This window comes from Tursiops truncatus, chromosome 10, assembly GCF_011762595.2.
Source record: "Tursiops truncatus isolate mTurTru1 chromosome 10, mTurTru1.mat.Y, whole genome shotgun sequence".
Lineage (NCBI taxonomy): Eukaryota > Metazoa > Chordata > Mammalia > Artiodactyla > Delphinidae > Tursiops > Tursiops truncatus.
In genome coordinates this window covers 43,271,200-43,298,493 of record NC_047043.1, presented here as the reverse complement: position 1 = coordinate 43,298,493, position 27,294 = coordinate 43,271,200, and the positions used below count along the sequence as shown (strand labels likewise).

Here is a 27,294-nt window from a genome sequence, read left to right as displayed (position 1 = left end):
GAACAAAGCTGGAGGCATAATCCCTCTAGGCTTCGGACAATACTACAAAGCTACAGTAATCAAAACAGTGTGCTATTGTTATAAAAACAGACATATAGATCAATGGAACAGAATAGAGAGCCCAGAAATAAACCCACACACCTACTGTCAATTAATCTTCGACAAAGGAGGAAAGAATATACAATGGAGAAAAGACAGTTTCTTCAGCAAGTGGTGTTGGGAAAACTGTACAGCCTCATGTAAATCAATGAAGTTAGAACATACCCTCACACCATACACAAAAATAAACTCAAAATGGCTTAAAGGTGTAAACATAAGATATGGCACCATAAAACTCCTAGAAGAGAACGTAGGCTAAACATTATCTGACATAAATTGTACCAATGTTTTTTTAGGTCAGTCTCGCAAAGCATTGGAAATAAAAGCAAAAATAAACAAATGGGACCTAATCAAACTTATAAGCTTTTGCACAGCAAAGGAAACCATAAACAAAATGAAAAGACAACCTATGGACTGGGAGAAAATATTTGCAAATGATGCGACTGACTGACAAGAGCTTAATTTCCAAAATATACAAGCAGCTCATACAACTTAATAACAAAAAACCAAACAACAAAATCAAAATATGGGTAGAAGAGACCAAAGAAAACATACAGATTGCCAACAGGCACGTGAAAAGATGCTCAACATCGCTAATTATTAGAGAAACGCAAATCAAAACTATAATGAGGTATCACCTTGCACTGTTCAGAACGGCCATCATCAAAAAGTCTACCTATGATAAAATGCTGGAGAAGGTGTGGAGGAAAGGGAACCCTTCTACACTGTTGTTGGGAAAGTAAATTGGTGCAGCCACTATGGAAAACAGTATGGAGGTTCCTCAAAAAACTAAAAATAGAGTTACCATGTGATCCAGCAATCCCACTCCTAGGCATGTATCTGGAAAAGACAAAAGCTCTAATTTGAAAAGATACATGCACCCAGTGTTCATTGCAGCACTATTTACAGTAGCCAAGACATGGAAACAGTCTAAATGTCCATTAACAGATGAATGGATAAAGAAGATGTGGTATATATATCCAACGGAAAATTACTCAGCCATAAAAAAGGGTGAAATAATGCCATTTGCAGCAACATGGATGGATCTAGGGATTATCTTTAACTAAGTGAAGTAAATCAGAGAAAGACAAATATATGATATTACTCGTTTGTGGAATCTAAAAAATAGTACAAATGAACTTATTTATGAAATAGAAACAGACTCACAGACATAGAAAACAAATTTATGGTTTCCAAAGGTGAAGGGAGGGAGGGATAAATTAGGAATATGGGATGAACAGATACACACTACTCTGTATAAAATAGGTAACCAACAAGGACCTAGTGTACCCCACAGGGTACTATACTCAATATCTTATAATAACCTATAATGGAAAAGAATCTGAAAAAGAATATATATATGTATAACTGAATCACCTTGCTGTACACCTGAAACTAACACAACAGTGTAAATCAACCTTACTTCAATTAAAATTACAATTAAAATTTTTTTAACAGAGCAATATATGTATTTATTAATGCATTAAATAACAAGATCTAGTGACAGATTTAATAATTATTTTGATTTTGAAGTAACAATGAATATAAATGATATTTCAAGATATCTTCAGCCACTATAATTTAATAGTTAAATATCTGTGATTTCTTTTAGGGGCAAAAGTCAGATATTGCTAATAATACCAGGTTTATGGCCTGCATTTATAATTGAGGGATATGCTAAGTTTGTTTGTTTTTTGAAATTTATTTAATTAATTTATTTTTGGCTGCATTGGGTCTTTATTGCTGCACGCAGGCTTTCTCTAGTTGTGGTGAGCCAGGGCTACTCTTTGTTGTGGTGCATGGGCTTCTCATTGAGGTGGCTTCTCTGTTGCGTAGCATGGGCTCTAGGCACGTGGACTTCACTAGTTGTGGCACATGGGCTCAGTAGTTGTGGCTCTCGGGCTCTAGAGCACAGGCTCAGTAATTGTGGCACATGGGCTTAGTTGCTCCACGGCATGTGGGATCTTCCCGGACCAGGGCTCGAACCCGTGCCCCCTGTATTGGCAGGCAGATTCTTAACCACTGAGCCACTAGAGAAGCCCTATGCTAGGTTTTAATTAGAGTTTAGTGAAAATAAAGACATATTTTTCCCCATCCGAGTTCATTGATTGCCTGCTCCATCTCCCTTGAATTTTATCCATGGATTCAAGAACTTCTGCTCTATACTTTATTTCTAGCCTTGGATGAGGAGAATCGTAGGGTTTTTATGGGGCATTACGTGCTTTATAAACAGCAGCTTATTGAGCTTCATAATATTTGAATATGGTAAATCTATGTCTTTACCTATAAACCTTAGCTTTTCAGGTACACCAATAACACAAAAACAATTCTATATAAAATACTTATTGCATTAAGTTTCCATTTGTTCAGATGCTTCATCAGTAAACTGGATGGTGCTTTGATCTTATATAACAATAATTCTTCCTTGAAAATGTTAACTTTTTCAATTTCTGCCTGACTTATCTAAAATGTTTATAGACATTTCTTGTTTTAATCAGTCAACATATGTTCTGAGTATATGTAGAAGATTAGCTCTGAATGCATTACTGCCTTATAACCTCCCTACCTAAGAGCAAAGTGGAGAGGGCACAGGTTTGGAGTTAGAAAGACGAGCTTTTCTATTTGTGAGTTTTGGCCTTAGGTAGGTTACTTAGTCCTGGTAAGCCTCAGTTTGGTTGTCTATGAAGTGGATATAATAGGCTTAGCACCTAAATGGTGCTTAGTAAATTATTGCTATTAATATCTTCTCCCTTTTTTGACAGTCTAAACAAACAGCCTGGTTAAGTCTGAGTATTTGATGTGTGAGGAAAATAGCTAGCCACGTGAAACCTAACAGAAAGAGTGTGCATCAGGGGTTTTGTTTGCAGGCAATGGAATTTGACTCTGACTTAAACCAAAAGAGAATTTATTACAAATGTATGGTAGAATTTACAACCAAAACTGAATTGTTATAACAGAAATAGGCAGCTTCAAAAGGTCTTTGGTGCATCCACTAGACTGATGAATTCCTTCTGCTATTTTCAGTCTTTACATCCCTCTGCTTAACATTCAGTGTCCAAGCAGAGAGGCTGCAATGGGTTAATCCTTGACCGTGAGCCTCCCTGGGAACTATACCAGGTTATTGAGAGGGAAGATGTAGAGTGGGCTGTGGAGAACCTGGACTTAGCTGTGTATCAAGACTGTGCATCTGAGAAGTTACTGCCCAAAGGGTGCTGATAAAACAGGGTGGCCTAAAGACATGAAAGCAACCTAAATGTCCATTGACAGATGAATGCATAAAGATGTGGTAAATATGTACAATGAAATACTACTCAGCCATAAAAAAGAATGAAATAATGCCATCTGCAGCTACATGGATGGACCTAGAGATTATCATACTAAGTGAAGTAAGTCAAAAAGAGAAAGAAAAATATCATGTGATATCACTTATTTGTGGAATCTAAAAGATGGTACAAATGAATTTATTTACAAAACAGAAATAGACTCACAGACTTAGAAAATAAACTTATGGTTACCAAAGGGAAAAGGGAGGGAGGGATAAATTAGGAGTTTGGGATTAACAGATAACATACTACTATATATAAAATAGATCATCTATAAGGACAAGTATACGAGTATAGCACAGGGAACTATACTCAATATTTTGTAATAACCTACGTGGGAAAAGAATCTGAAAAAGAATATCTATATCTATGTCTATATCTCTGTCTATGTCTATATATCTGAATCACTTTGCTGTATACCAGAAATTAACACAACATTGTAAGTCAACTATACATCAATCAATAAATAAATTTAAAAACAGTGTGGCCTAAAAATGGCAGAAGTCCACTACCAAGAGACTGCCAAGTTCCCATCACCTACTGGTTGAAGGGCATCCGGGCAAGATCAAATGGCTAGAGGGAGAAATGGACTTTATACTGACTCCATCAAATCCCGTTAACACCTGTGAGAGCTTATAGCACCACCTACTGTTTTAAAAGAAAATTTCCTTCTGTTAAAAGTCATGGCTTATTTTTTATAGTATTTAGGACAAGCAAGTGTAATAAACCCCAAACCAATAATTATCTGCAGTGGTTTAGGGAGATTAAAAAAACGCCTGCTCAGCAATGACTGTGTGCTGTTTGCAGTGTTTGTGATCATAGCTCTGAACTGCTGGCAGGTGAGTTGCTGCTGTAGCATCCAGGAAGTGAAACCATAATAATGAGGGGGTCCATTGACTACTTACTGTCATCTGTGTACTGTTCTAAGAGGCTGATGTGGACTATCTCATCTAAATACCATGTAACTCTACTAGAGGGGGAATACTGTATGCATTTGGCAGAGGAAGAAGCTGAGGCTCAGAGAAGTAACTTGGCCAAGATCGTACACCTAGTAAGTGGGAGAGCTGGGGTTCTAGCCCAGACAGTTGGACTCTCAGGACAAGTGCCTGGGATTCTCTAGAGCAGGGAACTCTCTCCTGATGACCAGGGTGGTTGGTACCTCATGTGTCTATCAGCAGGGCACACCTGCAGTGTGATTCATTTTCCTGTTTACATCTGATTAATAACACACTTTTGTCTTTAAGAATATCTTTTATTCACACAAGCAATATACCTAATAATCATAACCAACCCTTATATATCGCTGTGTGCCAGGCACTTTTCTAAGTACTTTACATTTATTAATTCATTTATGCTTCTCAACATCCCTATGAATTAAGTACTGTTTTGAATCTCCATTTTACAGATGAGGATATGGTTCAGTAACTCTTCAAGGTCACATAACTAGGAAGTGACAGAGGCTGTGTGTCAACCCAGATAGCCTGGCTGCTTGCTGTCTGTGTACTGCCCTGTAGTGTTTGTAAGAAGTTATTTTAAAATAGTCCATGTGTATTTGGATATAAGATAAATCACAGAGGTGTGTATGATGGTGCTCAAATCTTAGAAAAATGTGAAGGTGGAGTGAAAGTGAGAGAAGTTTAAGAAAGACTGATTTAAACAGTTTCTAATTTTTATTGTAAGCAATGCTTGAATATCTACTTGGGCCTACTTGCTAGAGTTTCTCCAGAGTAGATACAGGGGTGTGGATTTACTGGGTTATTGTTCTCCAGAATGACTGTACCAACATGTTTTACTTTTTTTTTTGGTCACTATAAGTGAGTTTTATGTAGTTTTCCTAAGAGTTTCTAGAATTTGTAGGCCCTCGAGGACTATTGGTAATAATAGAAATTAAGTAGAATTTGGTTGTTTGTTACTCCTAAGAGCATAAGAGAAGGAGAGTCTGCATATTTACCTAAGAAATATGCTTATCTCACCCCACTGTGGCAGAAGCTAGTGTATCATCAGAACACTCAGTTCATTCCACCAGAGCACAAGTTTCTGGAAATCAGTGCCACCTAGTGGTGACTAAACCCCTCAGTAGCTATCAGAGTGTGGTGTATGTGTGCCTGAGTGTGTGTGGGGAGGGAGGGCGTAGGGGGAGGACATCCAGGAAACTGCATATTTAAAAAGCAGCCCGGCTTAGCCATTGGCCCAGTTTCCCCTTCTCCATCCTTTTCACGGCACCTGCTGCACAGCCCTGGGATTACATGGGAGTCTGGACATGTTCTGGGCCTGTTTGGGGTTGAGGACCGCCTTCCCCCCAGGCCTGCACACAGAGGAGACGTGGAAACAGGCTCATGTGTTTGGGGTAAGAAGAAAGTGCCCAAACTGTGACCTCAGTTTTGCCAGATCCATTTGCATTTCCTCCCTTGTTGATTTCTGTTGACCTCCGCCCTCCTTTGACTTTGTGGCTCACCTGGAACTTCTGTCTTTTTCTCCTTCATCCTCAGCCTGGTGTCTAGGGCCCCATCATCACACCGCAGATTCTCACCTCGTCCGTTTGTGCGCTCCCCTGCATGTGAGTGTGCACATCATCGAACAGTGTTTCTTATTGCTACATAAACATTCCATCCATCCATCCATCCATCCATCCATCCATCCATCAATCCATCACTTTACTTCTTCATTCTTGACTTATGTTGTTTCCTTGCCTGGAACATAAATTCTATCCCTTCTCCACATTCCACTGGTCCGCTGAGCTCAGCTTCATCGATTGATTCCTCCTGTAGGGTCTGTCTGCACCTCGCGCCCTCCACTGCCCCTCACCCCGCGTCGCCCATCCCAGTCTGCTCGTATACTCTGCAGCAGACTTCTGCTCTGAAGCAAATCGTCAGCTACTCCAGGACAGAGGTTATTTTATGTAATTCTTTGGTATTTTCCAAAACCGTGTGCATGTTCCCAGATGCACAGCTGAACTTGTTTCCTTGCCCAGCGAGTCGTCCTTATACTCACCATACTGTAAAAAAGAAGGAAAGTTAACATTTCATTGAGCACCTGGTATCTGCCAGATGCTATTCTTAGAATTTTATGTCTAAGCATAGTATCTGCTTACGTTTGCTTTTACATCTGTTACGTTATTGAAAACCTAAAAACCCTGTGAGGAGAATGTTATCCATTTCTTAGGCTGGAAAAATTAGATCATCAATGTTTAATAAATGTGTAGCTATAATGAACAGGTCAGCATTTAGACCCAAGCCCATCTGACCCCCCAAACCCATACCGTTTGCTGCACTGTCCTGCGCCATTTGGTGTTAGACCCTCCCTTTAAGGTGTTTCATGATGATGCCTTGCATTCCTGACTTCCTTCCTGCACAGTCCACTTCCAGGGGAGCAGAGCATCCTTTTCCCTGGGGTAATACTGGGTCCTTTCCCTGTACCATCCTGACGCCCACCTGGAGTCCCCCTTCTTCACACTTAGTTTGACTTATATCCACATAAGTAAAGTAGTATGCCTGCCTACTTTTTTTTTAAACTAGCATTTCTGGATTAAAACATCTCTTAAGGTAGAATAACTCTGGGTCCCGGAACACGAGATGCTTTGCAGGACACACAAACCTTGCTACACTTTGAGCTCACTTTTTGAGTGGTCAGAGAGCTCACAGAGCTGGTGTCTTTGGACGTCTCTGTGCAACTAGCCCCAGAGAACTGCCCAACTGACTCAGGACCAATCTGCATCTGTTCGCTTGTGTTTCCTGCCCCAGGGATTCCGAGCCAGCCCTCGACACCTTAGGAGACGGGCCGCAGCGGCTGCAGCTGCCCGGCTGGAAGAAGCCAAGCCTGCCGTGGAGGTTCACCACCAGAGCGAGCAGGAGATCTCAGTGAGGAAACGAAGAATCAAGAAAAGCAGCCGCGTCCAGCCAGAATTCTACCACTCCGTCCAAGGCGCTTCCACCAGAAGACCTGTAAGTAGGGAATTGTCTTTTCAAAGAATATTAAATACATTGTCACATGGGGTGGTCCTTCTCTTAGTCTTCAAAAATGATCAGATCGACTTTAAGTAATTCAGTTATTCTCTTATTGTCCCAGCAAGTAGTCGGGAACTCACGTGAGTGCCAGCGAGGAATGTGGTTTCCCAGGAAGCGCTGGTCAGCGGTGGGCAGGGATATTGAAAGCTGGTGAATCCTGACCACATGAGAGTGGGGTCTAGAGCCCGGATGGGGCCATGGAGTAACCCAGCTGAGGCCTGCAGTGGTGAGAGCTGAGTTGGCGGAGGCGGGTGACAGCAAAGCAGCATCGGGATGGTGAGGTGTGGAGGGAGGGGCCGACCCCCTCATCTGCAGCTGTCCTCCAGGTGATGCTGAGGGAGCTGGCCCCTCCGGGTGGCTTTTATGTTGCTCCCAGGCGGCACTGCTGTCCTCTTCTAGCAAGTGCCCTGGGTCAGCCGAGCTGCCTTACCAGTTACCAGGGAAGTTACCTGAATAGTTACCTGGGAAGCTTGGTGCCCACCTGGTCTTCACCCCTTCTCCTCTCCTGAGCACACTGTTCCATGTGCTCTGACCTTCTGTCTTGGTTGGGGCTCTTACACAGGGACTCGTTGCCGGGGCTGTGACAGTTAAGAATTTGGGGCTTAGACACTGACATTTAAAAAACTTTCAAGGAGTATTTCATGACTGCAGTAATCTTGCATTGCTTCAGCATTAAAAAAAAGTTTCCCTATGAGTCCTTCCTGTGCTGTGGAGAGCCTATGACTGTCGTGACTCATGCCAGCTGAGGGGAGCCAGCAAGATTTGATGTGATAATACGTCTCTGTAAATTATTAAGATAAATTATTAAGATGGGGCCGGAATACCACTGTGTTTAAACTTCATTTTCTGATAATACGTCATCTTAATTATTAAGATGACAGTTAAGGATTTGGGGCTTAGACACTGACATTTAAAAAACTTTCAAGGAGTATTTCATGACTGCAGTAATCTTGCATTGCTTCAGCATTAAAAAAAAGTTTCCCTATGAGTCCTTCCTGTGCTGTGGAGAGCCTATGACTGTCGTGACTCATGCCAGCTGAGGGGAGCCAGCAATATTTGATGTGATAATATGTCTCTGTAAATTATTAAGACAGACCTGCCCTTCTGTGGGGTAACTGTGTAGCAGACGCATGTGGAGTTTGCGGCCAGGCCAGTGACAATGGGAAGAAACTGAATTCCTTTACAGAAGAGGTCCTGTTTAGCCAATGGTAAAATAAACACATACTTAGAGATGAGAGCCTTCCTTTCATGATTGAATAAAACAAAGGCTAAGTAGAATTTGGTATCTACGCGGAGCAACAGGAAATTGTAGGAAAATTTATTCATTCAACAAACGTAAGCTTTTTTATACAGGAAATAAGAGATGCACAGGTATGTATTAATAACTAATGGTTATTGAGGACTTACTTGTATAACTGGAATTATTCACCTTCTGAATGATGAAACTGAGGCCCAGAGAGGTAAATAACTTGCCTAAGTTGACCCAGTTGTTTGGGGGTAGAGTCTAGGCTTTGGGTCTAGGCAGTGGACTCCAGGGCCCCAGCACGTCCTCTGCAACCTTCTGCCTTCCTGCGCCCCAGCACCTCACCACTGAGTCCATGGACAGACACGCACACGAGTAAACGGAGTGCAGGCCTGTGTTAGGGAAGTGCTGCCGTGGACCGTGCACCCGGCATTAGGGAACATGGTGCATGGCCAGAAATACTTGCAGAGAAGCAGACGCCTGAGGCGCGTCCTGAAAGAGGAGGAGTTGATCCGGTGGGAAGTGGAGGGAGGCGTCTCTGACGAGGAGAACGTGTGCAAGAGCACAGAGGCATGACGGCGTGGCAGGCCCGGGGGACAGCTCGAGGTGGTGCTGGTAGATGAGACCAGGGTCATTAAGGGATACATTATGCTGAATCGTTGGGTTTATCTTCTGTGACAGGGCTCTGTTGAAGGTAGGGAATAGGCACATTGTTTCTCCTGCTCAGAATCTAGCTAATTCTTTCTTCTAATCTCCCTATGTGGATGGAGAAGTACGTGATCATCATCAAAGTTTAGGAGCCCTCCACCCCCCCTTATTCCCTCCTGAGCACTGTACCTAACTGCCTTGGTAATAAGACATAGTTCCCATGCCTGGTAACTCTGCCCTGGAACACCTCTCCTTGCTCTCTGTTTGCCTGGAGAATTCCAGTTCACCTCTGAACACTGACTCGAGATCAGGCGGCTTGTTCAGGAAAGTCTTTTCTGATCCTTCCCATCAGAGTGAGGTGCATTCTGCTTTGGTCCTTGGCCCTTTGTACAGATCTCCAGCAGCGCAGTTACTCAAGTGAAAAAGGCAGGCCCTGTAGTGAGATGGACACGGGTTCGACTCCCGCTCTATGTATCTGGCAGGAAACAGCTGGCACCATAAGAGTTTAATGGAAGGACTGTTTCCAGAAGCATGCGCAGGGCTGAGATGCTCCAGCAGCCTTCAGGTGGAACCTACCTACCTATCTACCTACCTTCCACCCCTTGCCTGCAGGGGTGGCAGACGGCAGGGGCCTTGCTGGGTCCTGGTCAGAGGGCTGGAACCAAGGAAGCAGCCTTCCCCAGGAGCTGTGGCCGAGGCGTGCAGCCCGGCCAGAACCCAGTGAGTCAGGAAGGGGGCCGGGCAGAGTCACCAAGGATGGGCAGAGTCTGAGGGGACAGACAGGGACCCTGGCAAGTAAAAAACATACGTGATCATCTTTGCCGAGCTGTTCAACTCCTCGAGACTCAGTTTTCTTACTGTGAAGTGATAATAACAACGGCGACCTCACTGAGGGGTGAAGATGAACTGACGTGTGGAATTAGGTGGCCTGCTTGGCATAAATACTCAGTACATGATAATTCCTTCCTCTCCTTCCCCCCCAGACCTTGACTTCCTTGGGGTCCACATCGTCTGGCCTAGCATATTTCCTGGCATATGACATCTGATGCATTTTATTGAACAAATGAATGAATGATATTTATACATGACGTGTAGGTTAGGCACTATAGGAATTCAGAGAATGGAGAGGTTTTTTTCTTTTACCCCCGAAATAAGGTGGTTAGGGGGTAACTACTTAATGGAAGAGACAGGATTGAATTGGGCTTAATTATGTGTAGGAATTGGAGAGCCAGCAGACGTCAGCTCTGGGAAATAGAGTAAGCAGAAGTGCTGATAACTGTTTGGCTGGATGTGGGGGATTATGAGAAATGTACAAGATAAAGCTGGGAAAAGTGATGGGGCCGGAATACCACTGTGTTTAAACTTCATTTTCTGTGCTTCATGGAGACCCTGGAAGAGATGAGTAGCATCATCATAGCAGGATTTTAGGAATTAAACCTGAGCAGGCTGGGTCAGAGGGGAGCAGGACAGGGCCGGGTCAGTAGCTACTGCAGAGGTCTGGGTGTCCGGTGATTAGGACCTGAGCTTGGACATTGCCTGTAGCTCTCTGCCGGCATCTGGTGGTCACTGCTGGTAGGGAACCTGAGGAAAGCCTTTGCCCTCTCCTCTTCAGAAGGATCGTTTGGAAGGGAGCAGGGTTAGAGGACAGGAAATAGCAGTGGAGGCTGCCTTGTTGCTAGGGGCAATAAAAACATTCCAGGAGCTTCTTTGGGGCGGGTAAAGCTCACTTCCTCCATCTGTGTGCTTCTCCTAGGGTCATTGTTTTGTAGACTGGAAATCGTCAGAGTTGGTGGCAGGAGGCTGTTGGCTTCGTATGTCATGTGATTCCTGCTTAGCCTCTGCTGACATTTCCCTGTTTTCATGCTGTAGGTGGACTTGAGCTCCGGCCTTGGGTCCTCTTCTGGGTTTGGTTAGGTGCAGCCAGTAGGGCCAGCACATGAGCCCGGAGCCTGTGCCTTTTCCAGCTTACACAGTGGGAGGGAGAGGGGGCACGAGTCAGTGTCAACTCTGATGGTGGCCTGGAGATGAAATAAAAATAAATCAGCTGTGGTGACTCAGGATTATTTGAATGACTTTATGTGAAGCACTCCAGGCGTTTCTAGCAGCAGTCTGAGTAAGAAACAGGCCCACGAGTCAAAAGACTGACACAGGACGTAGCAGCGAAGGAGATGACTCAGAAGCTGTGACAGTGCACTTTCAGCCAGGAAGCGGGCCCCGAGCCACATGGAATGCATTATACTTTAGCATCTCCGGCTGCTCCAACCTAGTTACTTTTTCTGAATTCATCATTTGTACTCCAACGTGGCTATAAGAATTAGTAACGGAGATCCTAATATAAACATAATTAGTAATATATGTGTTTTCTTTGCTCCTCTTTTGAAAAATGAGATGTTTCTAAGAGTGAGTAAGCCAAACATTTATCCTGATTTTCTCTTTTAGGTCTTGGGACTTATCCTATATATTGAGACATGTCACTGGAACATTTAGGAATTTTTACCACCTTGGAGCAGAAAAGATAATTAGATCCACATCTCCCTTGGTTCTTTAGTATTTTGACATTGCAGTTGGGTCTGAATCCTAGAGCTTGAAACATCACCATCATCACCACCATCACTGGAGCACTCACATCACTGCACGCTCGCTACCTCGGCAGCCCACAGGCAGCAGGTGTCTCTGTGCTTCCCTGTTTTCTCCCCTTTCATCTTCCCAGCAGTTCTCTGGGGCAGGTGCTCACTCTCCGGAGGAGGAAACCTGTCAACATCACACAGCTGGTGGATGATGGAACGAAGATATAAACCCAAGTGTTCCGACCGGAGCAGTTGGAATAGATTCAAATGATCATGTTTCTAGGCCTAGAGGTTTATCCTAATGAATACTTTCATCAGTTTGAGTCTCAGGTTTCCTAGCTGCATAGAAGTTTTTTAACTTTTGCGTCAATCAAAACCTATTTTTAAATGGTACTGGAAAGCATAGATAAGCCCCAAACCTCACTCTTGCCATGCTTTTCGTTCAGCCTCTCCTCCTGGGGCAGAGGACCTGGGAGGCAGCAAGAGTCTTTCTACCTAGAGCCCTCACTTGAGCCTGTTAATGTAGAACAAAAAGGGGAAATCAAAACTTTAGAGCACCTGAAAATAACCAGGCACCCTGACTCTGTCCCTGTTACATTTCACTGATTCCAGTTTTGTGCACATGTCAACCCCATCGCCTGCATTTCCTGGACTTAGAGTCTCTGACACTAGCTCATAGAGGTGAAGGACTCTCTGATTAAAAACTGCCAGCGCCCCCAGGTACCGGCCAAGCGGTAGCCCTCTCCCTGTGCTGGCAAAACTGAGGCCCACGAGCTTCTGTCCTTCACTCTGGGGCTCCTGCCCCCAGTAACTGGATTATCAAGCCTGATACATTTTAAAAAAAATTTTATTGAAGTGTAGTTGATTTAATGTTGTGTTAATTTCTGCTGTACAGCAAAATGATTCAGTTACACACATATATATATATATATATATTCTTTTTCATATTCTTTTCCACTCTGGTTTATCACAGGATATTGCATATATTTCCCTGGGTTATACATTAGGACCTTGTTGTTTATCCATCCTTATATAGTAGTTTGCATTTGCTAATCCCAAACTCCCAATCCTTCCCTCTCCCACCACCCTCCCCCTTGGCAGCCACAAGTCTGTTCTGTATGTCTGTGAGTCTGTTTCTGTTTTGTAGATAGGTTCATTTGTGTCATATTTTAGATTCCACATAGAAGTGATATCATATATTTGTCTTTCTCTGACTTACGTCGTTTATGATAATCTCTAGGTCCACCCATGTTGCTGCAAATGGCATTATTTCATTCTTTTTTATGGCCAATATTCCATTGCATCTATGTACCACATCTTCTTTATCCATTTATCTGTCAGTGGACACTTAGCTTGTTTCCATGTCTTGAACCCGGTACTTCTGACTCAGGCAGGCTTAACGCAGACAATTGGCGGTCCTGCTTTCTGAAAGGTGAACACTGGGGAAGAAGCTGGTGTGGCCTGAGGGGTGGAAATCAAATTTCCAGTTTGGATATGTTAAGTCTGAAATATCTACTAGATTTCCTAGGGTCTGGATTTCATGGGGTTGTCAGTACATGGATATTATCAAATCCAGGAGACTGATCAGGATAACCCAGGAAGTGAATACTGATAGAGAAGGACGTTGAGGGCTCAGTTGGGGTCCTCCAGAGCCAAGAGGTTAGGAAGAGGACGGAGGTGCCCTTTAACTTCTGATGCCTTCCTTCAGAAAGACAGATGCAGAGAGCAGATTGGTGGTCGCCAGAGGTAGGGGGTGGGGGTAGGGGAAAACACAATTTAAAAAAGTACACACAACTGAATACATCTGTTGTTTTCAGTGACACAGAAAAACAAACCCTTGAATACACCAAAAAAAAAAAAAAAAAAGAATGAAAGAAAAAAGGAAAAAAAATTCCAGGTGGCTTATGCAGAGGTGGGTCCAGGGCTCTTGACTTTCACTGAAGGATGTTCGCCTTCCGCCAAGAAAGGGCAGCATGGCAGGCAGAAACTTTAAAGAGCAGCAGAAAAGGATTTCCCATGCAAATGCATTACTCCTCCCCAGCCTTGCCTTTTCTCCTACCAGACCACTTCCTTGACCTCACCTTCCTTTTCCTTCCGTTGTTGGATTTTGTTTTCGAGTCTTGGGGAAATTTTCTGTTTTTCTCTTTGCAGCTTAGGTCATTGTAAGGCTGCAAGATACTTTGGAACATTGCACAGTTATTTATTTATTTATTTATTTATTTGGCTGTGCCAGATCTTCGCTGCGGCACGTGGGATCATTAGTTGCGGCATGTGGGATCTAGTTCCCCGACCAGGGATCAAACCCAGGCCCCCTGCATTGGGAGTGCGGAGTCTTACCCACTGGACCACCATGGAAGTCCCTTTTGCATAGTTTTTCTTTGTTTTAAATTAATATTAACAGGTTTCAGGCCATCTTTGTAGTCGGGAGCCTGCTGCTGTGTAGAAAAGACTAGCCAGACATCCTTGATCTTGTTGAGAATGTAGGATGTTTCTCTGTCCCTTTCCTGCTTAGGTTGTTCAGTGGTCTTCCCTTTCCCTTTCCTTTTCCAGTGTGTAGCCCCATGCGGCTTTATTTGCATAACCTCAGGACACTTCTCTTTCTGGGGAAGGCTTGCTTACAGCTCACACCTTCCTTTGGGTTAATTAATTGGTGAATACAAAGCTCCTAAAGGAAATGTTTGTTTCCTTTTCCCTTTGGAGTTCTAGATAATGAACTGAATGAATAAAGTCAAATTTCTTTTGCTAACTGCTTAAGAAGGATTTTGTGGAATAATGTCCATTCAGCTTACTGAGTCTGTGCTCATTGCTACACCTCCCTTACAGGACCTTACCAAAGGTTTCATTTATTATAAAACTGCTATCAGTAGCTATAAGAATAATTGGTGCACAGGATCATGCGGCGTACATGGTCTATATTAAATGAATGGTGCTAATATAGATAGAGTTTAGTTTCTCAAACAACTCATGAAACCAAAATGAACTTGGTGAAGGGGTTCATGTGCTCTGCTTGGAGAAAAATAAACACATTCTTCTAACTCATGATTCTTTTCAAAGCCAGCATTTGACTGAAGCAAGGCCTGTTGCCATTGTTTTTGTCTTTCTTGTACTCAGCACCACTTGCTGTCTTGAAAACCTTAAACTCTTTAAGCTCCAAGGAAATAAAACTTACAGAAAAAAAATTTAATTAATTAATTTTTTATCTTTTTATTTTTGGCTGCGTTGGGTCTTCATTGCTGTGCACGGGCTCCCTCCAGCTACGGTGAGCAGGGGCCACCCCTTGCCACGGCCTGCGGGCCCCTCACCACGGTGACCTCTCCTGCTGTGGAGCATGGGCTCCAGGTGTGCTTTAGTCTTCTTTTTTTTTTTCCAGAAAATTTTTAGATAGCCACTTGTGCCTTCAAAATTTCCATGGATGGGGTGGATAAAAGAGCTGAAAAGATAGCTCCTTTAGAGATGGTCTAGTTTATTTCTTTACTTCTAACCAGAACAGTCTTTACTTTATTTCTAACCTAACCAGAATGTTAAAATGTTCTGGGAAGATGGGTATAAATTTCTTTATTTTAAAGGACACAGCTCTTCCCTTGGAATTCTGTTTGATGTTTAACAGCCGTGTTTGCCTGGGGTGACTCCTTGACCTTTGCCTAAATCCTGTGGTTTACAACTTAAAACCATTTCCTATTGTACCACCTGTGAAGAGGTACTGTGAAAGATCTAGAGCTTGTCTCTCTTCGTCCAGTGCTTTCAATGATGAGGTCTCCACTTGTCTGATGGCTTGTATTCATAGCCAGTTCATTGTACTTGAGAATCAAAGAGCTGCTTCTTTTCTGGGCTCATGGTTCCATCTCTCTGGACCTTTTCTCCTAGACCTAATTCTCCGTTCTTCCAAATATCACTGTTGTGCTCCTCTCAGCCCCCTCCTGGTGAGTGGCAAGAATCCATCTGATTTCTCTCAATAGTGCCTCTCTCTTTTTTTTTTTTCCCAATTGTGAGGTGATGAGTGTGGTTCAAAAAAATCAAACTGTGGAAACTGAACAATCGAACATATCCAAACAGAATTTAGTTTGTGCCTTGGGAGAAAAGTGGTCAGTTCTGGAAACGACAGTGATGTTTCAGGAAAACTGCTGCTTTGCAGTAACTCTTGTGAATGAAAAATGCCACCTGCCATATTAGTAAGCAAAAGATGTTGCAGCCATCAAGCCATCACATTACAGCCACCTGACAGTGAGCCCTGGGGGAACTCAGGATGGAAACAAAGAATGCCTGCCATCTAGCAGTCAGTCACTGCAGTCTCCCCTCATTGTGCACCCCCCCAAAGGGACTCAGGATGAGAAAGCACAGGATACTGGCCCCAGATAGCTGAGGTACATATCAAAGGAAGATTTCAGGTAGCCCAGACATAGGCTCTTCCCATACGTAGAAAAGTGCTAAATTCCTTAACTTGAGATGTCTGGTTTTCTTTATTAACAATAATCTTTTGATATTCTGACTACCTGGTCTTTGTTGCAAAAACTCCTGTATATCCTGGCTCCCCGCTTGCCTCTTTGGAGCCGTCCCTCAGAGCTAGCTGAGAGGCTGTGTTGCTGGATTAAGTCCTCAGTTTTGTCTGCTGAATATAACATAACTCTCAACTTTTAGGTTGTGCATTTTTTTCACACTTCATATTTTGAAAAGTGTGTTCATATTCATGATCTCATTTAATCTGCACAAGCAACTTGTATCTTGAATGGGGCTTAATATTGTTAACCCAGTCTGACAAAAGTGAGTTTCAGAGAGTAAGGACTGGCCCAGGTCATCAGTCTAGATGGAAGCAGACGTCCTTTGTCCCTGCCGTCTGTTAGGAAGAGCTTCAGCTCCAAGAGCACTTGGGGATTGGGTGGGAAATTTCAGGGACAAGAATATAGATTCCAATAGACTGGAGGAATTATGCATGTTTTCATCCTGACTCATTCCTGAGGAGTAGCTATATACCTTTGAGAGCATGCTCACAGCCTGCATTATCTGTACCGCTACCCCAGGGTACCAATGTATTGGCAAGTCCGCTTTGGTCTAATACTACCAAGTCCATGCCGCAGCCTCCACACTTTGTGCTCGGTTATCACATGGTAAAGTAGCTAATTAACTCTGATGCTGGGGAATATCCTTGACCTGTCAGCACTGACCTCCCACTGCGTGCAGCTCAGCATCTCTGTGGTGGATGAAGATCAGATACCTAAATTAATCTGATGTTAAGATGAGGTTTAAATACTTTTGTGTACTGTTCCTGGGAATGTGGAATGGTGCAGCTGCTCTGGAAAACAGTATGTCAGTTCCTCAAAAATTAAAAATAGAAATTGTAAGGTCCAGCAATTCTACTTCTGGATATATACCCAAAAGAATTGAAAGCAGGGTCTGGGAAAGAGATGTTTGTACACCCATGTTCATAGTAGCATTATTTGTATTAGCCAAAAGGTAGAAGCACCCCAAAAGGTGCATTGATGGATTAATTATAAACAAAATGTGATGTATCCATACAATGGAATATTATTCAACCTTAATGAGGAAGGAAATCATGACACCTGCTGCAACATGGATGGATCTTGAAGACATTATGCTGAGTGAAATAAGATAGTCACAAAAGGACAAATATTTCTCTGTGAGGTTCCTCGAGTAGCAAATCGTAGAGACAGAAATTGTCAGCGCAAGTTCCTGTGCCTGACGCACAGTGAGGCCAAACAAACGGAAACATCGGAGTTTGGAGCAGAGAAAGGTTTATTGCAAGGCCATACAAGGAGATGAGGTGGCTTGCCCAGAAAAGCCTTGAGCTCCCCGAAGGGTTTTGGCAAAGCATTTTTAAGGACCAGGAGAGGAGGGGTCTCAGGGTATGTGATCAGCTTGTGCACAGTTCTCTGATTGGCTGATGGTGAGGCAGCAGGGTGGTGTCACAGGGGTTAACATTATCAGTCCTTAGGCTCCAGGAGGCCTGGGACTTGTGCTCATGGTCATCAAGTAGTTCTTCCATTTAGTAGTGGTGGTGGGGTTTCACATCTGCAAAACCACTCAGGAAATTTGCATTAAATACTATTATCTAGGTACTTCAGAGAGGAGCTAAAGCGGAGGATATGGGGGAAGGCCTGTCCCAGGAAGGCCCCATAGGGTCCTGCTCTGTTACAAAAGTAGAATGTCGTGGTTGCCAGGGGCGGGGAGGAGGGAGTGGGGAGTTGTCTGATGAGTATGGCCTTTTAGTTTTGCATGATTAAAAGAGTTTGGGGGAAATTCCCTGGCGGTCCAGTGGTTAGGCCCGCTTTCACTGCCGTGGCCCTGGATTCAGTCCCTGGGTGGGGAACTAAGATCCCGCAACCTGCATGGCGTGGCCAATAAATAAATAAATAAATAATAAAAGAGTTCGGAGATTGGGTGCTCAACAAGGTGAATGCGCTTAATAGTACCGAACTGTATGCTTTAAAAAGGTTAAGATGGTAGGTTTTACGTTTTGTGTATTTTACTGCAATTAAAAAGAAATTGAGTTTAAACAACAGCTGCAGGCAAGGAGGCAGAAGAGTCACAGTAAAGGTTCACAGAATAAGGGCCCAAATGATAAGAACATCAGAGAAGATACATTTAGCTTATTTTAAATAAAAAGCTCATGGAGTGTGAGAAACACAAGGTAGCAAGGTACAAGTAGCAACTGCTAAGGAAAGACTCACTTACTAATTGGAGGATGTGTTCTTATATACATGGTGCAGGCATGACTGTGGATTGAATGTCACATGTCAAGACATGCTGTTTCATATGCATGAAATGACAGTTGCTATCATTCTTAGAAAAGAGAAACTCCTTAGAATGTAAAGTCTTAGTTGAGGTTTTAAGGGCTATTGTATAATACATTTGCATGAGTTAAAATATTGTACTCCGGGATAAGCAAGATTGATCTAAAACAATGTAAACTTGCATTTTAAGTCAAAAGATTGTGGGCTTCCCGGGTGGCGCAGTGGTTGAGAGTCCGCCTGCCAAAGCAGGGGACGCGGGTTCGTGCCCCCGTCCGGGAGGAACCCACATACCTCGGAGCGGCTGGGCCCGTGAGCCATGGCCGCTGGGCCTGCGCGTCCGGAGCCTGTGCTCCGCAACGGGAGAGGCCACGCCGGTGAGAGGCCCAAGTACCGCAAAAAAAAAAAAAAAAAAAAAAAAAAGATTGTGTTATTTTGTGATCGGTTTGTGTTCTTGTGTCAGAAAAACTTCAGAAATAAAGTAGATATGTTGATGGTGTTCAGAGCCAGGATTTTCAGTTGGGAGAGAGAAGAGATGCAGGTGTGAAATCAGGAAAGTTAAGTAAATCCTTAATTGAATTGGAAATATCAGTTTGAACACACAGTGAGGTTTTTTCATTAAAAAAAAAAATTTCCTGGCTCTGCCCACTGAACAGGACTAGAAATAGTGACCAATCCAGTAGAAATGCCCATACAGTATTACAGTATCCTAATGTCATTCCTTTTTAAAAATTAATTCATTTTTTAAATTGAAGTATAGTTGATTTACAGTATTATGTGAGTTTCAGGTGTAGTGCATAGTGATTGAGTATTTTTGCAGATTATACTCCATTGTAGGTTATTACAGGATAATGACTATAATTCCCTGTGTCATTTCCTTTTTTTCTTTTTATTGGTGAATTTTATTTATTTATTTTTAAGATTTTTTTTTCTTTTTTTTTTGGCTGCACCACGTGGCATGCGGGATCTTAGTTCCCCAACCAGGGATCGAAACAGCGCCCCCTGCCTTGGAAGCGCGGAGTCCTAACCACAGGACTGCCAGGGAATTCTTTTTCTTATGGAAACAAATCCAGGCTGTGTCTTGGGTCAGGTTCCTTAGGCACAGCCTGAGAGGCTGTAAGTGATGTATTGAGGGGGAGGGTCAGGAGAGGAACAAGGGAAGCAGGGAGGGTGGGGGCAAAGTCAGATGCTGGCTTGGCAGGGGCTGGCTCTGCCTGGTCCTGCATTGGCTCCAGGGAACCAGTGCACAGAGTTCATCTCAACTGGAAGCCAGCCTTTTGTCCCCAGCTGAGTTAGTCACAGGCTCTGGGCTCCTGGAGAGGGAGGGTGTGAGGAAGCTTGGGGTAGCCCAGGGGAATGCTGTGAAGAAGGGGCAGCTGTGAGCCATTAGGGTCAACAGCTGGATAGAGGGATGGAGGGATGGGTGGCCAGGCACTCGGCAGCCATCACAGGCTCCTTGGAGAAATGGCTGATTCCAGGTCTAGAATGAGAAAGGGAAGATGAGCCCGACACACCTTTTTTTTTTTTTTTTTTTGCCTTTTATTGACAACTCTTTATTTTTTGAAATTTCAAACTTACAAGTTCAAGAGTAATAACTATGAACAGTATAATCTTCCTCTAGATCATCAGTAAGCCTTTTGCCATTTGATTTCTCTGTACACATAAACACACACACACATTTTTGGGAACAGTTTGAGGAAGTTGCACACATTATAACTCTTCATCCCTAAATACTTAAAATATATATCACCTAAGAACAAGGACTTTCTCTTATATGTTACATTTCAGTTATCAAATTCAGGAAGTTTAACATTGATTCAATACTATTGTCTAACGTGTACCTGTGTTCAAATTTTCCAGTTGTTCCAGTATTGGCCTTTGTTTTTTCTATCCAGGATCCCATTCTACATTTAATGGTCAATAAACTGACCTCTTTACTTAGTCTCCTTTAATATACACACTGGCTACCAAGTTTGGAACCATAGGAGAGTATGTAATATGTGGTTTATTAATATTACATTAAGATACATGTAAAGTAATAGTACCTGTTTCAAGACTTCATAAAGCCAGGCACATCTTGTCAAACCAGAAGACAAGGAAGCATCAAAGATTACTGTGGTCTTGTCAGAAGAATCAGGAGTTAAACTTGGAGAGGCTCCTACTGCCTAGTCAATAAGAATAATGATCACAGTGGATTGAATATCACATCAGTATATTTAAAATCCGTGATATATGACATTTCAAAAAAAACCAAACTCTCATTGTTGACCTTTGGAGAATGCTAAGTGAACTAACTCACTTTTCTGGAAAATAATAAAGAGAAAGAATCAAGCATTGTCGTGTCTTTGCTGTAAGAGTTTATTCTACATGGTAATCAAATGGTGTTGTGGAGGGAAGGAGTGATGGAATTCGATGTCACCACTTTGCAAATCCAGGTGAATAATGACCTAGACTGGGATGGTGATCGTCAGTGACGCTGACACTGCAGGAGAGACATCAGGTGCCTGCTGATGAAAGGACCGGTAACAGTATCAAACTGCTAGTACTAATTACAGAGTTACACAGAACATAGGGTGGAGCTATGTGTTAGGTGATATATTGAAGACAGAGTTAGCAAAATGCAGACTCTGGGGAACTTCGGGGCAAACACTCCAATTTCTTCGACGAATAAATTGTAAGAAATAAAAAGTAGCAGGAGTAATCTATAGATTAAAAGAGATTGAAGGGACCTACCAACCAAATGTAATGTTTAAGCCTTGTTTCAATGAGCAAACCAAATGTAAAAAGAATTCTTGAGAAAGTTGGGGACTGATTGGATATTTGATGGTATTAAGAAATTTATATTAATGTTTACATTGGCAATGGTTTTGTGATTTTGTTAAAAAGTCATTATCTTTTAGAGATATGTACTACAGTATTTAGCAATGAAATAAGATCCCTGGAGTTTGCTTCAAAATAATCCAGTAAGGGGCGACGGAGAGAAATGTGGGTTAGGGTCTGATTCAAACAACACTGACCAGGAGATGGTAATTGTTGAAGCTGGGTGTGTGTAAATGGTAGTTTTAAAAATTTTTCTATTGTTGTATAAACTTGAAATTTTTTATAATGAAAGGTTTAAGACCTTTAAAAATAAGAAACACATCTTCATTTAAAATTTACCTCATCAACACTTTGCTTCATCAAGTCCCTCTTCTGGCTTTTGTTTTCCATAGAGTGAGCCTAAATTTTTGTAAATATCATTTCCAGACTTCAGATATTTACTTAGAAAATTTAAAGTATAGTTGATTTACAATGTTGTGGTAGTTTCTGGTGTACAGCAAAGAATGTACATATTCTTTTTCATATTCAGATATTTACTATAAGAAGGTTTTTAGAAAGACAGAAGGGGGCAATATTCCCATGGCTATCTTTTGATGCTTTTTACTTCTTTTTTCTTTTAACGAAGGACTATTGGCATATTTGTTGGCTTTTTACTTGGAACATTTTATAAAACCATGTTCGTGAATGGTGGGAAAATGTGCTTATTATTTAAAATTTAAACAACTACTCTAAAACAGATGGGGCAATTATATAGGCATATTCTTCCATTGTAATATCTGAAAGCTGATTTTTCCCTGAGATTGCTATTTTTGTTCTTCGTAGATTTATTAATATGAGAACAATCATTATTGAAACAAAACTAACCCGAAGCCAACATGCCATCACATGGCATGACTTTGTCTTGCTGAAACTCAAATAATACCTAGTCTTACAGTCTTTTCATAGTAAGTGGAATTCTTCCATTCCAGTATTACTTTACTACAGCAGATTGCACTTATGTCTTCTCACAGAGCTCATGAAATTTTGATGAGGGCTGAAATGTGAGCAATTGAGTCGCCTAATCGATTTGAGTTAATCTTTAGTATTGACATCACGTTCCATTATGTGACTCTGCTCAGGAGATGGTTTTCCGGAGGTAGATTATTGCTTTCATTTTGCTGCTCATATTTGTACTTCTTTGTTGCTAAATAGGGCCATGAGCTGATCACATTTCCAGTTCTGTTCAAAGCTTACTTAAGACAGCTTGAAACTCTCATTAACTCTGTGAATTTTATTTAGCCCTATTAGAAATGGGCATGGATAATTGAGAATGGATTATAATTTTCAGCTGCTTTGCCAAATGCAAACCCCCCCCAAAACAAACAAAAAAACCACTTCTGTTTACTTTTGCTAAACTGGACAGCTAAGCGTGGATCTTTAAGAAGCAATGGAGTTCTAACAGGATGTGTGCTTTCATGCTATTAATTTTTACAACTTGCTACTGCAGAAAAATAATTCTTTTTAAATAGGCAGCATAAGTGTTGAAAGTGAGCTCCTTTCCTATTTAGCTGTCAGAGTAACCTTTCCCTTGAACCGTGATTATAATCAGTTGTGACAGTTCACTATCAGCCTTTCCTCCTCCTGCGTTCCAAGAAGGTTAAACATTTTTGAGCATCAACCTTTGTCCCGAGTTCAGAAGGATAAAAATTATCTATTCAACCTGAACATACACTTTTGAGTGGGGTTCCATTGAGCTCCTGGGAATTTTAAAGAAGGGAGGTCAGAAAAGTCATTCATTGTTGGTACCTTTTCCATCCTTTTGTTTGATGCTCTTTGTTTTTTGGTCTCTGTGAAACAGATTAGCCTCCCATTTATTTAATAAAGTGTGAACTAGACTTGATTTTTTCCACTGATGACAAATTAAATTTCACCAATAAAAAAAATCACATGGTTTAGATATATGATTGTTGATTGCTTTTGAGTTGTGTTATTATCTGTTCTCAGGAGTAAAAAATTGAGTATGGCTGGAGAGTTTTAGAATTCTGTGGTCCATGGCCTGAACCTTAAAACCTGGATGCTTCCTTTTTTAATATAAAAATAAAATGGGTCTGAAGGTGGAGGCAGAGTGGGAAGATGAGTCAGTTGGATGTCAGGCATTGTCTGATTCTTCTGAGAGTTACTTGGTGTTTGCTTTAAATTCTTAGTTATTTTCACTGGTTCTTTTTGTTTCCCTAGGTATATATAATTTGAGTAAGAGAGTATTTTATATTGCTAGGCATTGTATAAGCATCTTATTAGCTGATGTTTTAAAATCTCTCTTTCCCTAATTGTGGAGCCAAGTAAGTTGAAAAACAGGACAGTACTGCTTTCTTAGAAACATGCGAAAATTGTCTTTACAAAGCCATTGCTTCATTGTAGTCTTGTCTCTGCTCTGACTTTAATAATGAGAATAATGGGAACTATATTCAATAGCTTGTGATAAACCATAATGGAAAAGAATATGAAAAAGAATATATATATATAAATATATGTATAACTGAGTCACTTTGCTACACAGAGGAAATTAACACAACATTGTAAATCAACTATACTTCAATAAAATTAAAAAGAAAAACCTAATGAGAGGAATGATGTCTCCTCAGAAGAAAAAGACTGGACTTTGTGTTCTAAGCCTCAGCCCTAGGGAATTGTGGGGTTTCAATAAATGTTTAATAATGAACCTCTGATCGCCCTCTTTTCTGAATAGTTATTGCTTAGTCATCACGGAGTAAGAGAAAGGTGAGAAATCAGGGCGAGGAGGCGTGGAGAAAAGGAAAATCATAGGCTCAGTTATCATGGCAAATAGCCAAGTTAGATTGTAGTTTATATATCCAAATGTACCTTTCTTGAGACTTTTGAAAGTCATCTGTTCATCCTGGGACCCGAAGTTTGAACATTTGTATATAATATGCTACAACAGTACCTGGTTTATTAGCAGGCTGGGCCTAATTTAATTTTGCTTGAGCTAAGACAAGCTTTTGAGCAGTGTAAGCAGTCTGATGGAGATGCTGAGAGTGTGTGTCCTGGAGCCACATGGCTGTGTGAGTTTCACTTCTGGCTTTAGCACTTCGTAGCTCAGGGCTGTGGGCGCTGTGACTTCGTTTACCTCCACTGGGCCTCGATTCCTCAACAATAGAAGGGCGGCCAATAACTTCAGCATGTTACTGTGAGCATCGTCTTTTCATTGTGCTCAAAAGAATACTTGGCACATAACAGTGCTGCATCTGTTTACTCCTTTTCCTCATTGACATCCTGGCTTGGGATAGGGTTCCAGATGGATTGGATCCTGGAGACATGGAGGGTGAGTGACATAATGCCCCAAACTCCAGGACTTTCGAGTCTCATGGATGTGGACAAACAGCTTTTACAATGTAGTAGGATAAGGGTGTTCTAGGAGAGTATTAGACACTTAGCTCTAAGAAGGTCAGCAAAGGCCTCTTGGGAGAAGGGGTTGGTGAGCTGAGTAGGGAGGGACTAATTGAAGAAAGAGGGACGAGCCTTCCCAGCAGAAGGAGCTGCATGCTTGAAGGAGCAGGAGAAGGAGAGAGCTCTGTCCCTTCGGAGAGCTGGGAGCAGTTCCTAGTGAAGCTGGTGTGGAGGGTGAAGCTGGGTGGGTCTGGTCATGAAGGACCCTGCTTGTCCTGCCACAGAGTTCGGGCCTTTATCCTTTGGCTCCAGGGTCCCTGAAGGGCAGTGAGGAAGGTGGGATGATGTGTTGTGATGGGAATTACAGTTTAGAAAGATTGGTGCCAGTCTGGCGATTGGATTGGAAGGGACAGGGTTAGAGTCAGGGAGACAGGTGCTTTGGTCTGAGTAAGAAATGATTAGGGCCTGAATTAAGATAATAATAGTGCAGGTGAAAAGAGAGGAATGAATTTGAGAGCTATAAAGGAGTAGAATAAATAAAACTTGGTAACAAATAATATGAGGGGTGAGGAAAAAAGAGAAATTATATATCTATAATATATATGATGATCACATATATATAACTCATATATACATATTTCTTTTTTTATCTTTATCTCTCTCTATATATTTGGTTTCTAGCTTTAACAAATGAATAGATTCTAGAGTTTCTCACTAAAATGGGATTAAGCAAGATGAGAGGCATAGGGTGGTGTCCGGCGGAGAGCTATGTTGGATTTTGTGTGTGTTGATCTTGAAGTGCCTGCCGGAGACCTGAGCAGTGACGTCTAGGAAGCATTTGGGTATTAGAATACGGAATTCCCGGGAAAAGAGAAAGTTGGCAAGAGAGATTACATAGTCACTTGTTGTTAAAGCTGAGAGTGAATAGATTAGTCGGGGCTGTAGAGTGAGAAAAGGAGATGAGATCCCAGATACTATGCTGAGATTCCACGTAATAATATATGAGGGTATACACGAGGGTTCAATGGTGGAAGAGAAAGTCATCAGGGCGAAACAAACAGAAGAAGCAACCAGAGAAGAAAACCAGGGAGAATGGTATCATGGGGACCAAGAGAAGAGTGAATTCCAGGAAGAAAGTGGTAATGATAGAAAATATTAAAATATTAAAATTTAATTTATATTTTTAATTAACAAAACATTATTGTTAAGAAGGGTGAAGAATGAATTTGTGCTCTGGATTTAAGCCACAAAGAGGACTTGTGTGTTTTGCAAGGAGGAAATTTTAGTTGTATTTCAGTGGGTTAGAGTACACGGGACTTTTGATTTCAAGACAGCAAGTGAAAACCATCTGATTCTTCTTGCAAAATCACTCCAAACAACAAGGCCAGCAAGACACTGAGACAAAGTCAGCGTTTGATGAGCCTGAGAGACACTTGTAATCTTGAACCACAACAGATGAAGATAAAAGAGAATGGAGAAGGTGAACGACTTCTCCAAGAAGAGGACTTGTTCACAGGGAATCCAACCATCAGCCCTCCCAGCATCCCGGACCCGTCAGGAGTAGGAATCATCAGGCTTTGTTGCGGGCGGAAGTGAGGTGGGGCCTGCAGATAGGAATTGTCGAAAAGTCTCCACAAGGAACATCGTCACTAGGCACCTTCATGACTCAGTCAGACACCTTCTTCCTCATTCCCGCAGGGGACGAGAAGTGTATTTTCTGAATTGAGTCAGAGAGGCTGTGGACTCGAAAACAGGCACTGAGGAAGGTGGGAGTGAATTGTGGGCATGAGTAAATCTGATAGGGCTTCTGCTCCTTTACCCCCATCCAACTCCCACACCCCAGATGCTGGCCTCCAGGCTTATCCTTCCTAGGAGGGGACTGGAAGACACAGAGATGAGTGGGTCTCTTATGAAAAGGCCAACTGCCACCTAGTCTCCTGGTCATGAATCCCCTGGTTGACAAAAACTTCAGTCCTGAGTGTGAATGGACAGCTAAGCATCACCAGAAACTGGAGAAAGCCTCCAACATAAAGGAGAGAGAAGGGACTTCCCCGGTGGCGCAGTGGTTTTGAATCTGCCTGCCAATGCAGAGGACGTGGGTTCGAAGATCCCATATGCTGTGGAGCAACTAAATCCATGTGCCACAACTACTGAGCCTGTGCTCTAGAGCCCGTGAGCCACAACTACTGAGCCTGCGTGCCACAACTACTGAAACCCATGCGCCTAGAGCCTGTGCTCTGCAACAAGGGAAGCCACCGCAATGAGAAACCTGCACACCGCAACGAAGAGTAGCCCCCGCTCGCTGCAACTAGAGAAAGACTGCGCACAGCAACAAAGACCCAATGCAGCCAAAAAAAAAAAAAATTAAAATTAAAACTAAAATTAAAAAAAAAAGGAGAGAAGAACAACAAAAATCCCGACTTTATTAAAAGAGGAAAAAAGAGGAACTCAAAAGAAAGAGTG

General features: G+C 42.2%; 1 protein-coding gene across 19 annotated transcripts in view; it reads left to right on the top strand.

Moving 5' to 3' along the window:
- The window catches only part of DST (dystonin), a 497,752-nt gene that overhangs the window by 39,702 nt on the left and 430,756 nt on the right, over nt 1-27,294 (top strand). For all 19 annotated transcript variants that reach the window (XM_033864484.2, XM_033864483.2, XM_033864472.2 and 16 more), the window contains exon 3: nt 7,163-7,363. In XM_033864484.2, coding sequence (XP_033720375.1) covers nt 7,163-7,363 — 201 coding nt within the window. The remainder of the gene's footprint in view (nt 1-7,162; nt 7,364-27,294) is intronic.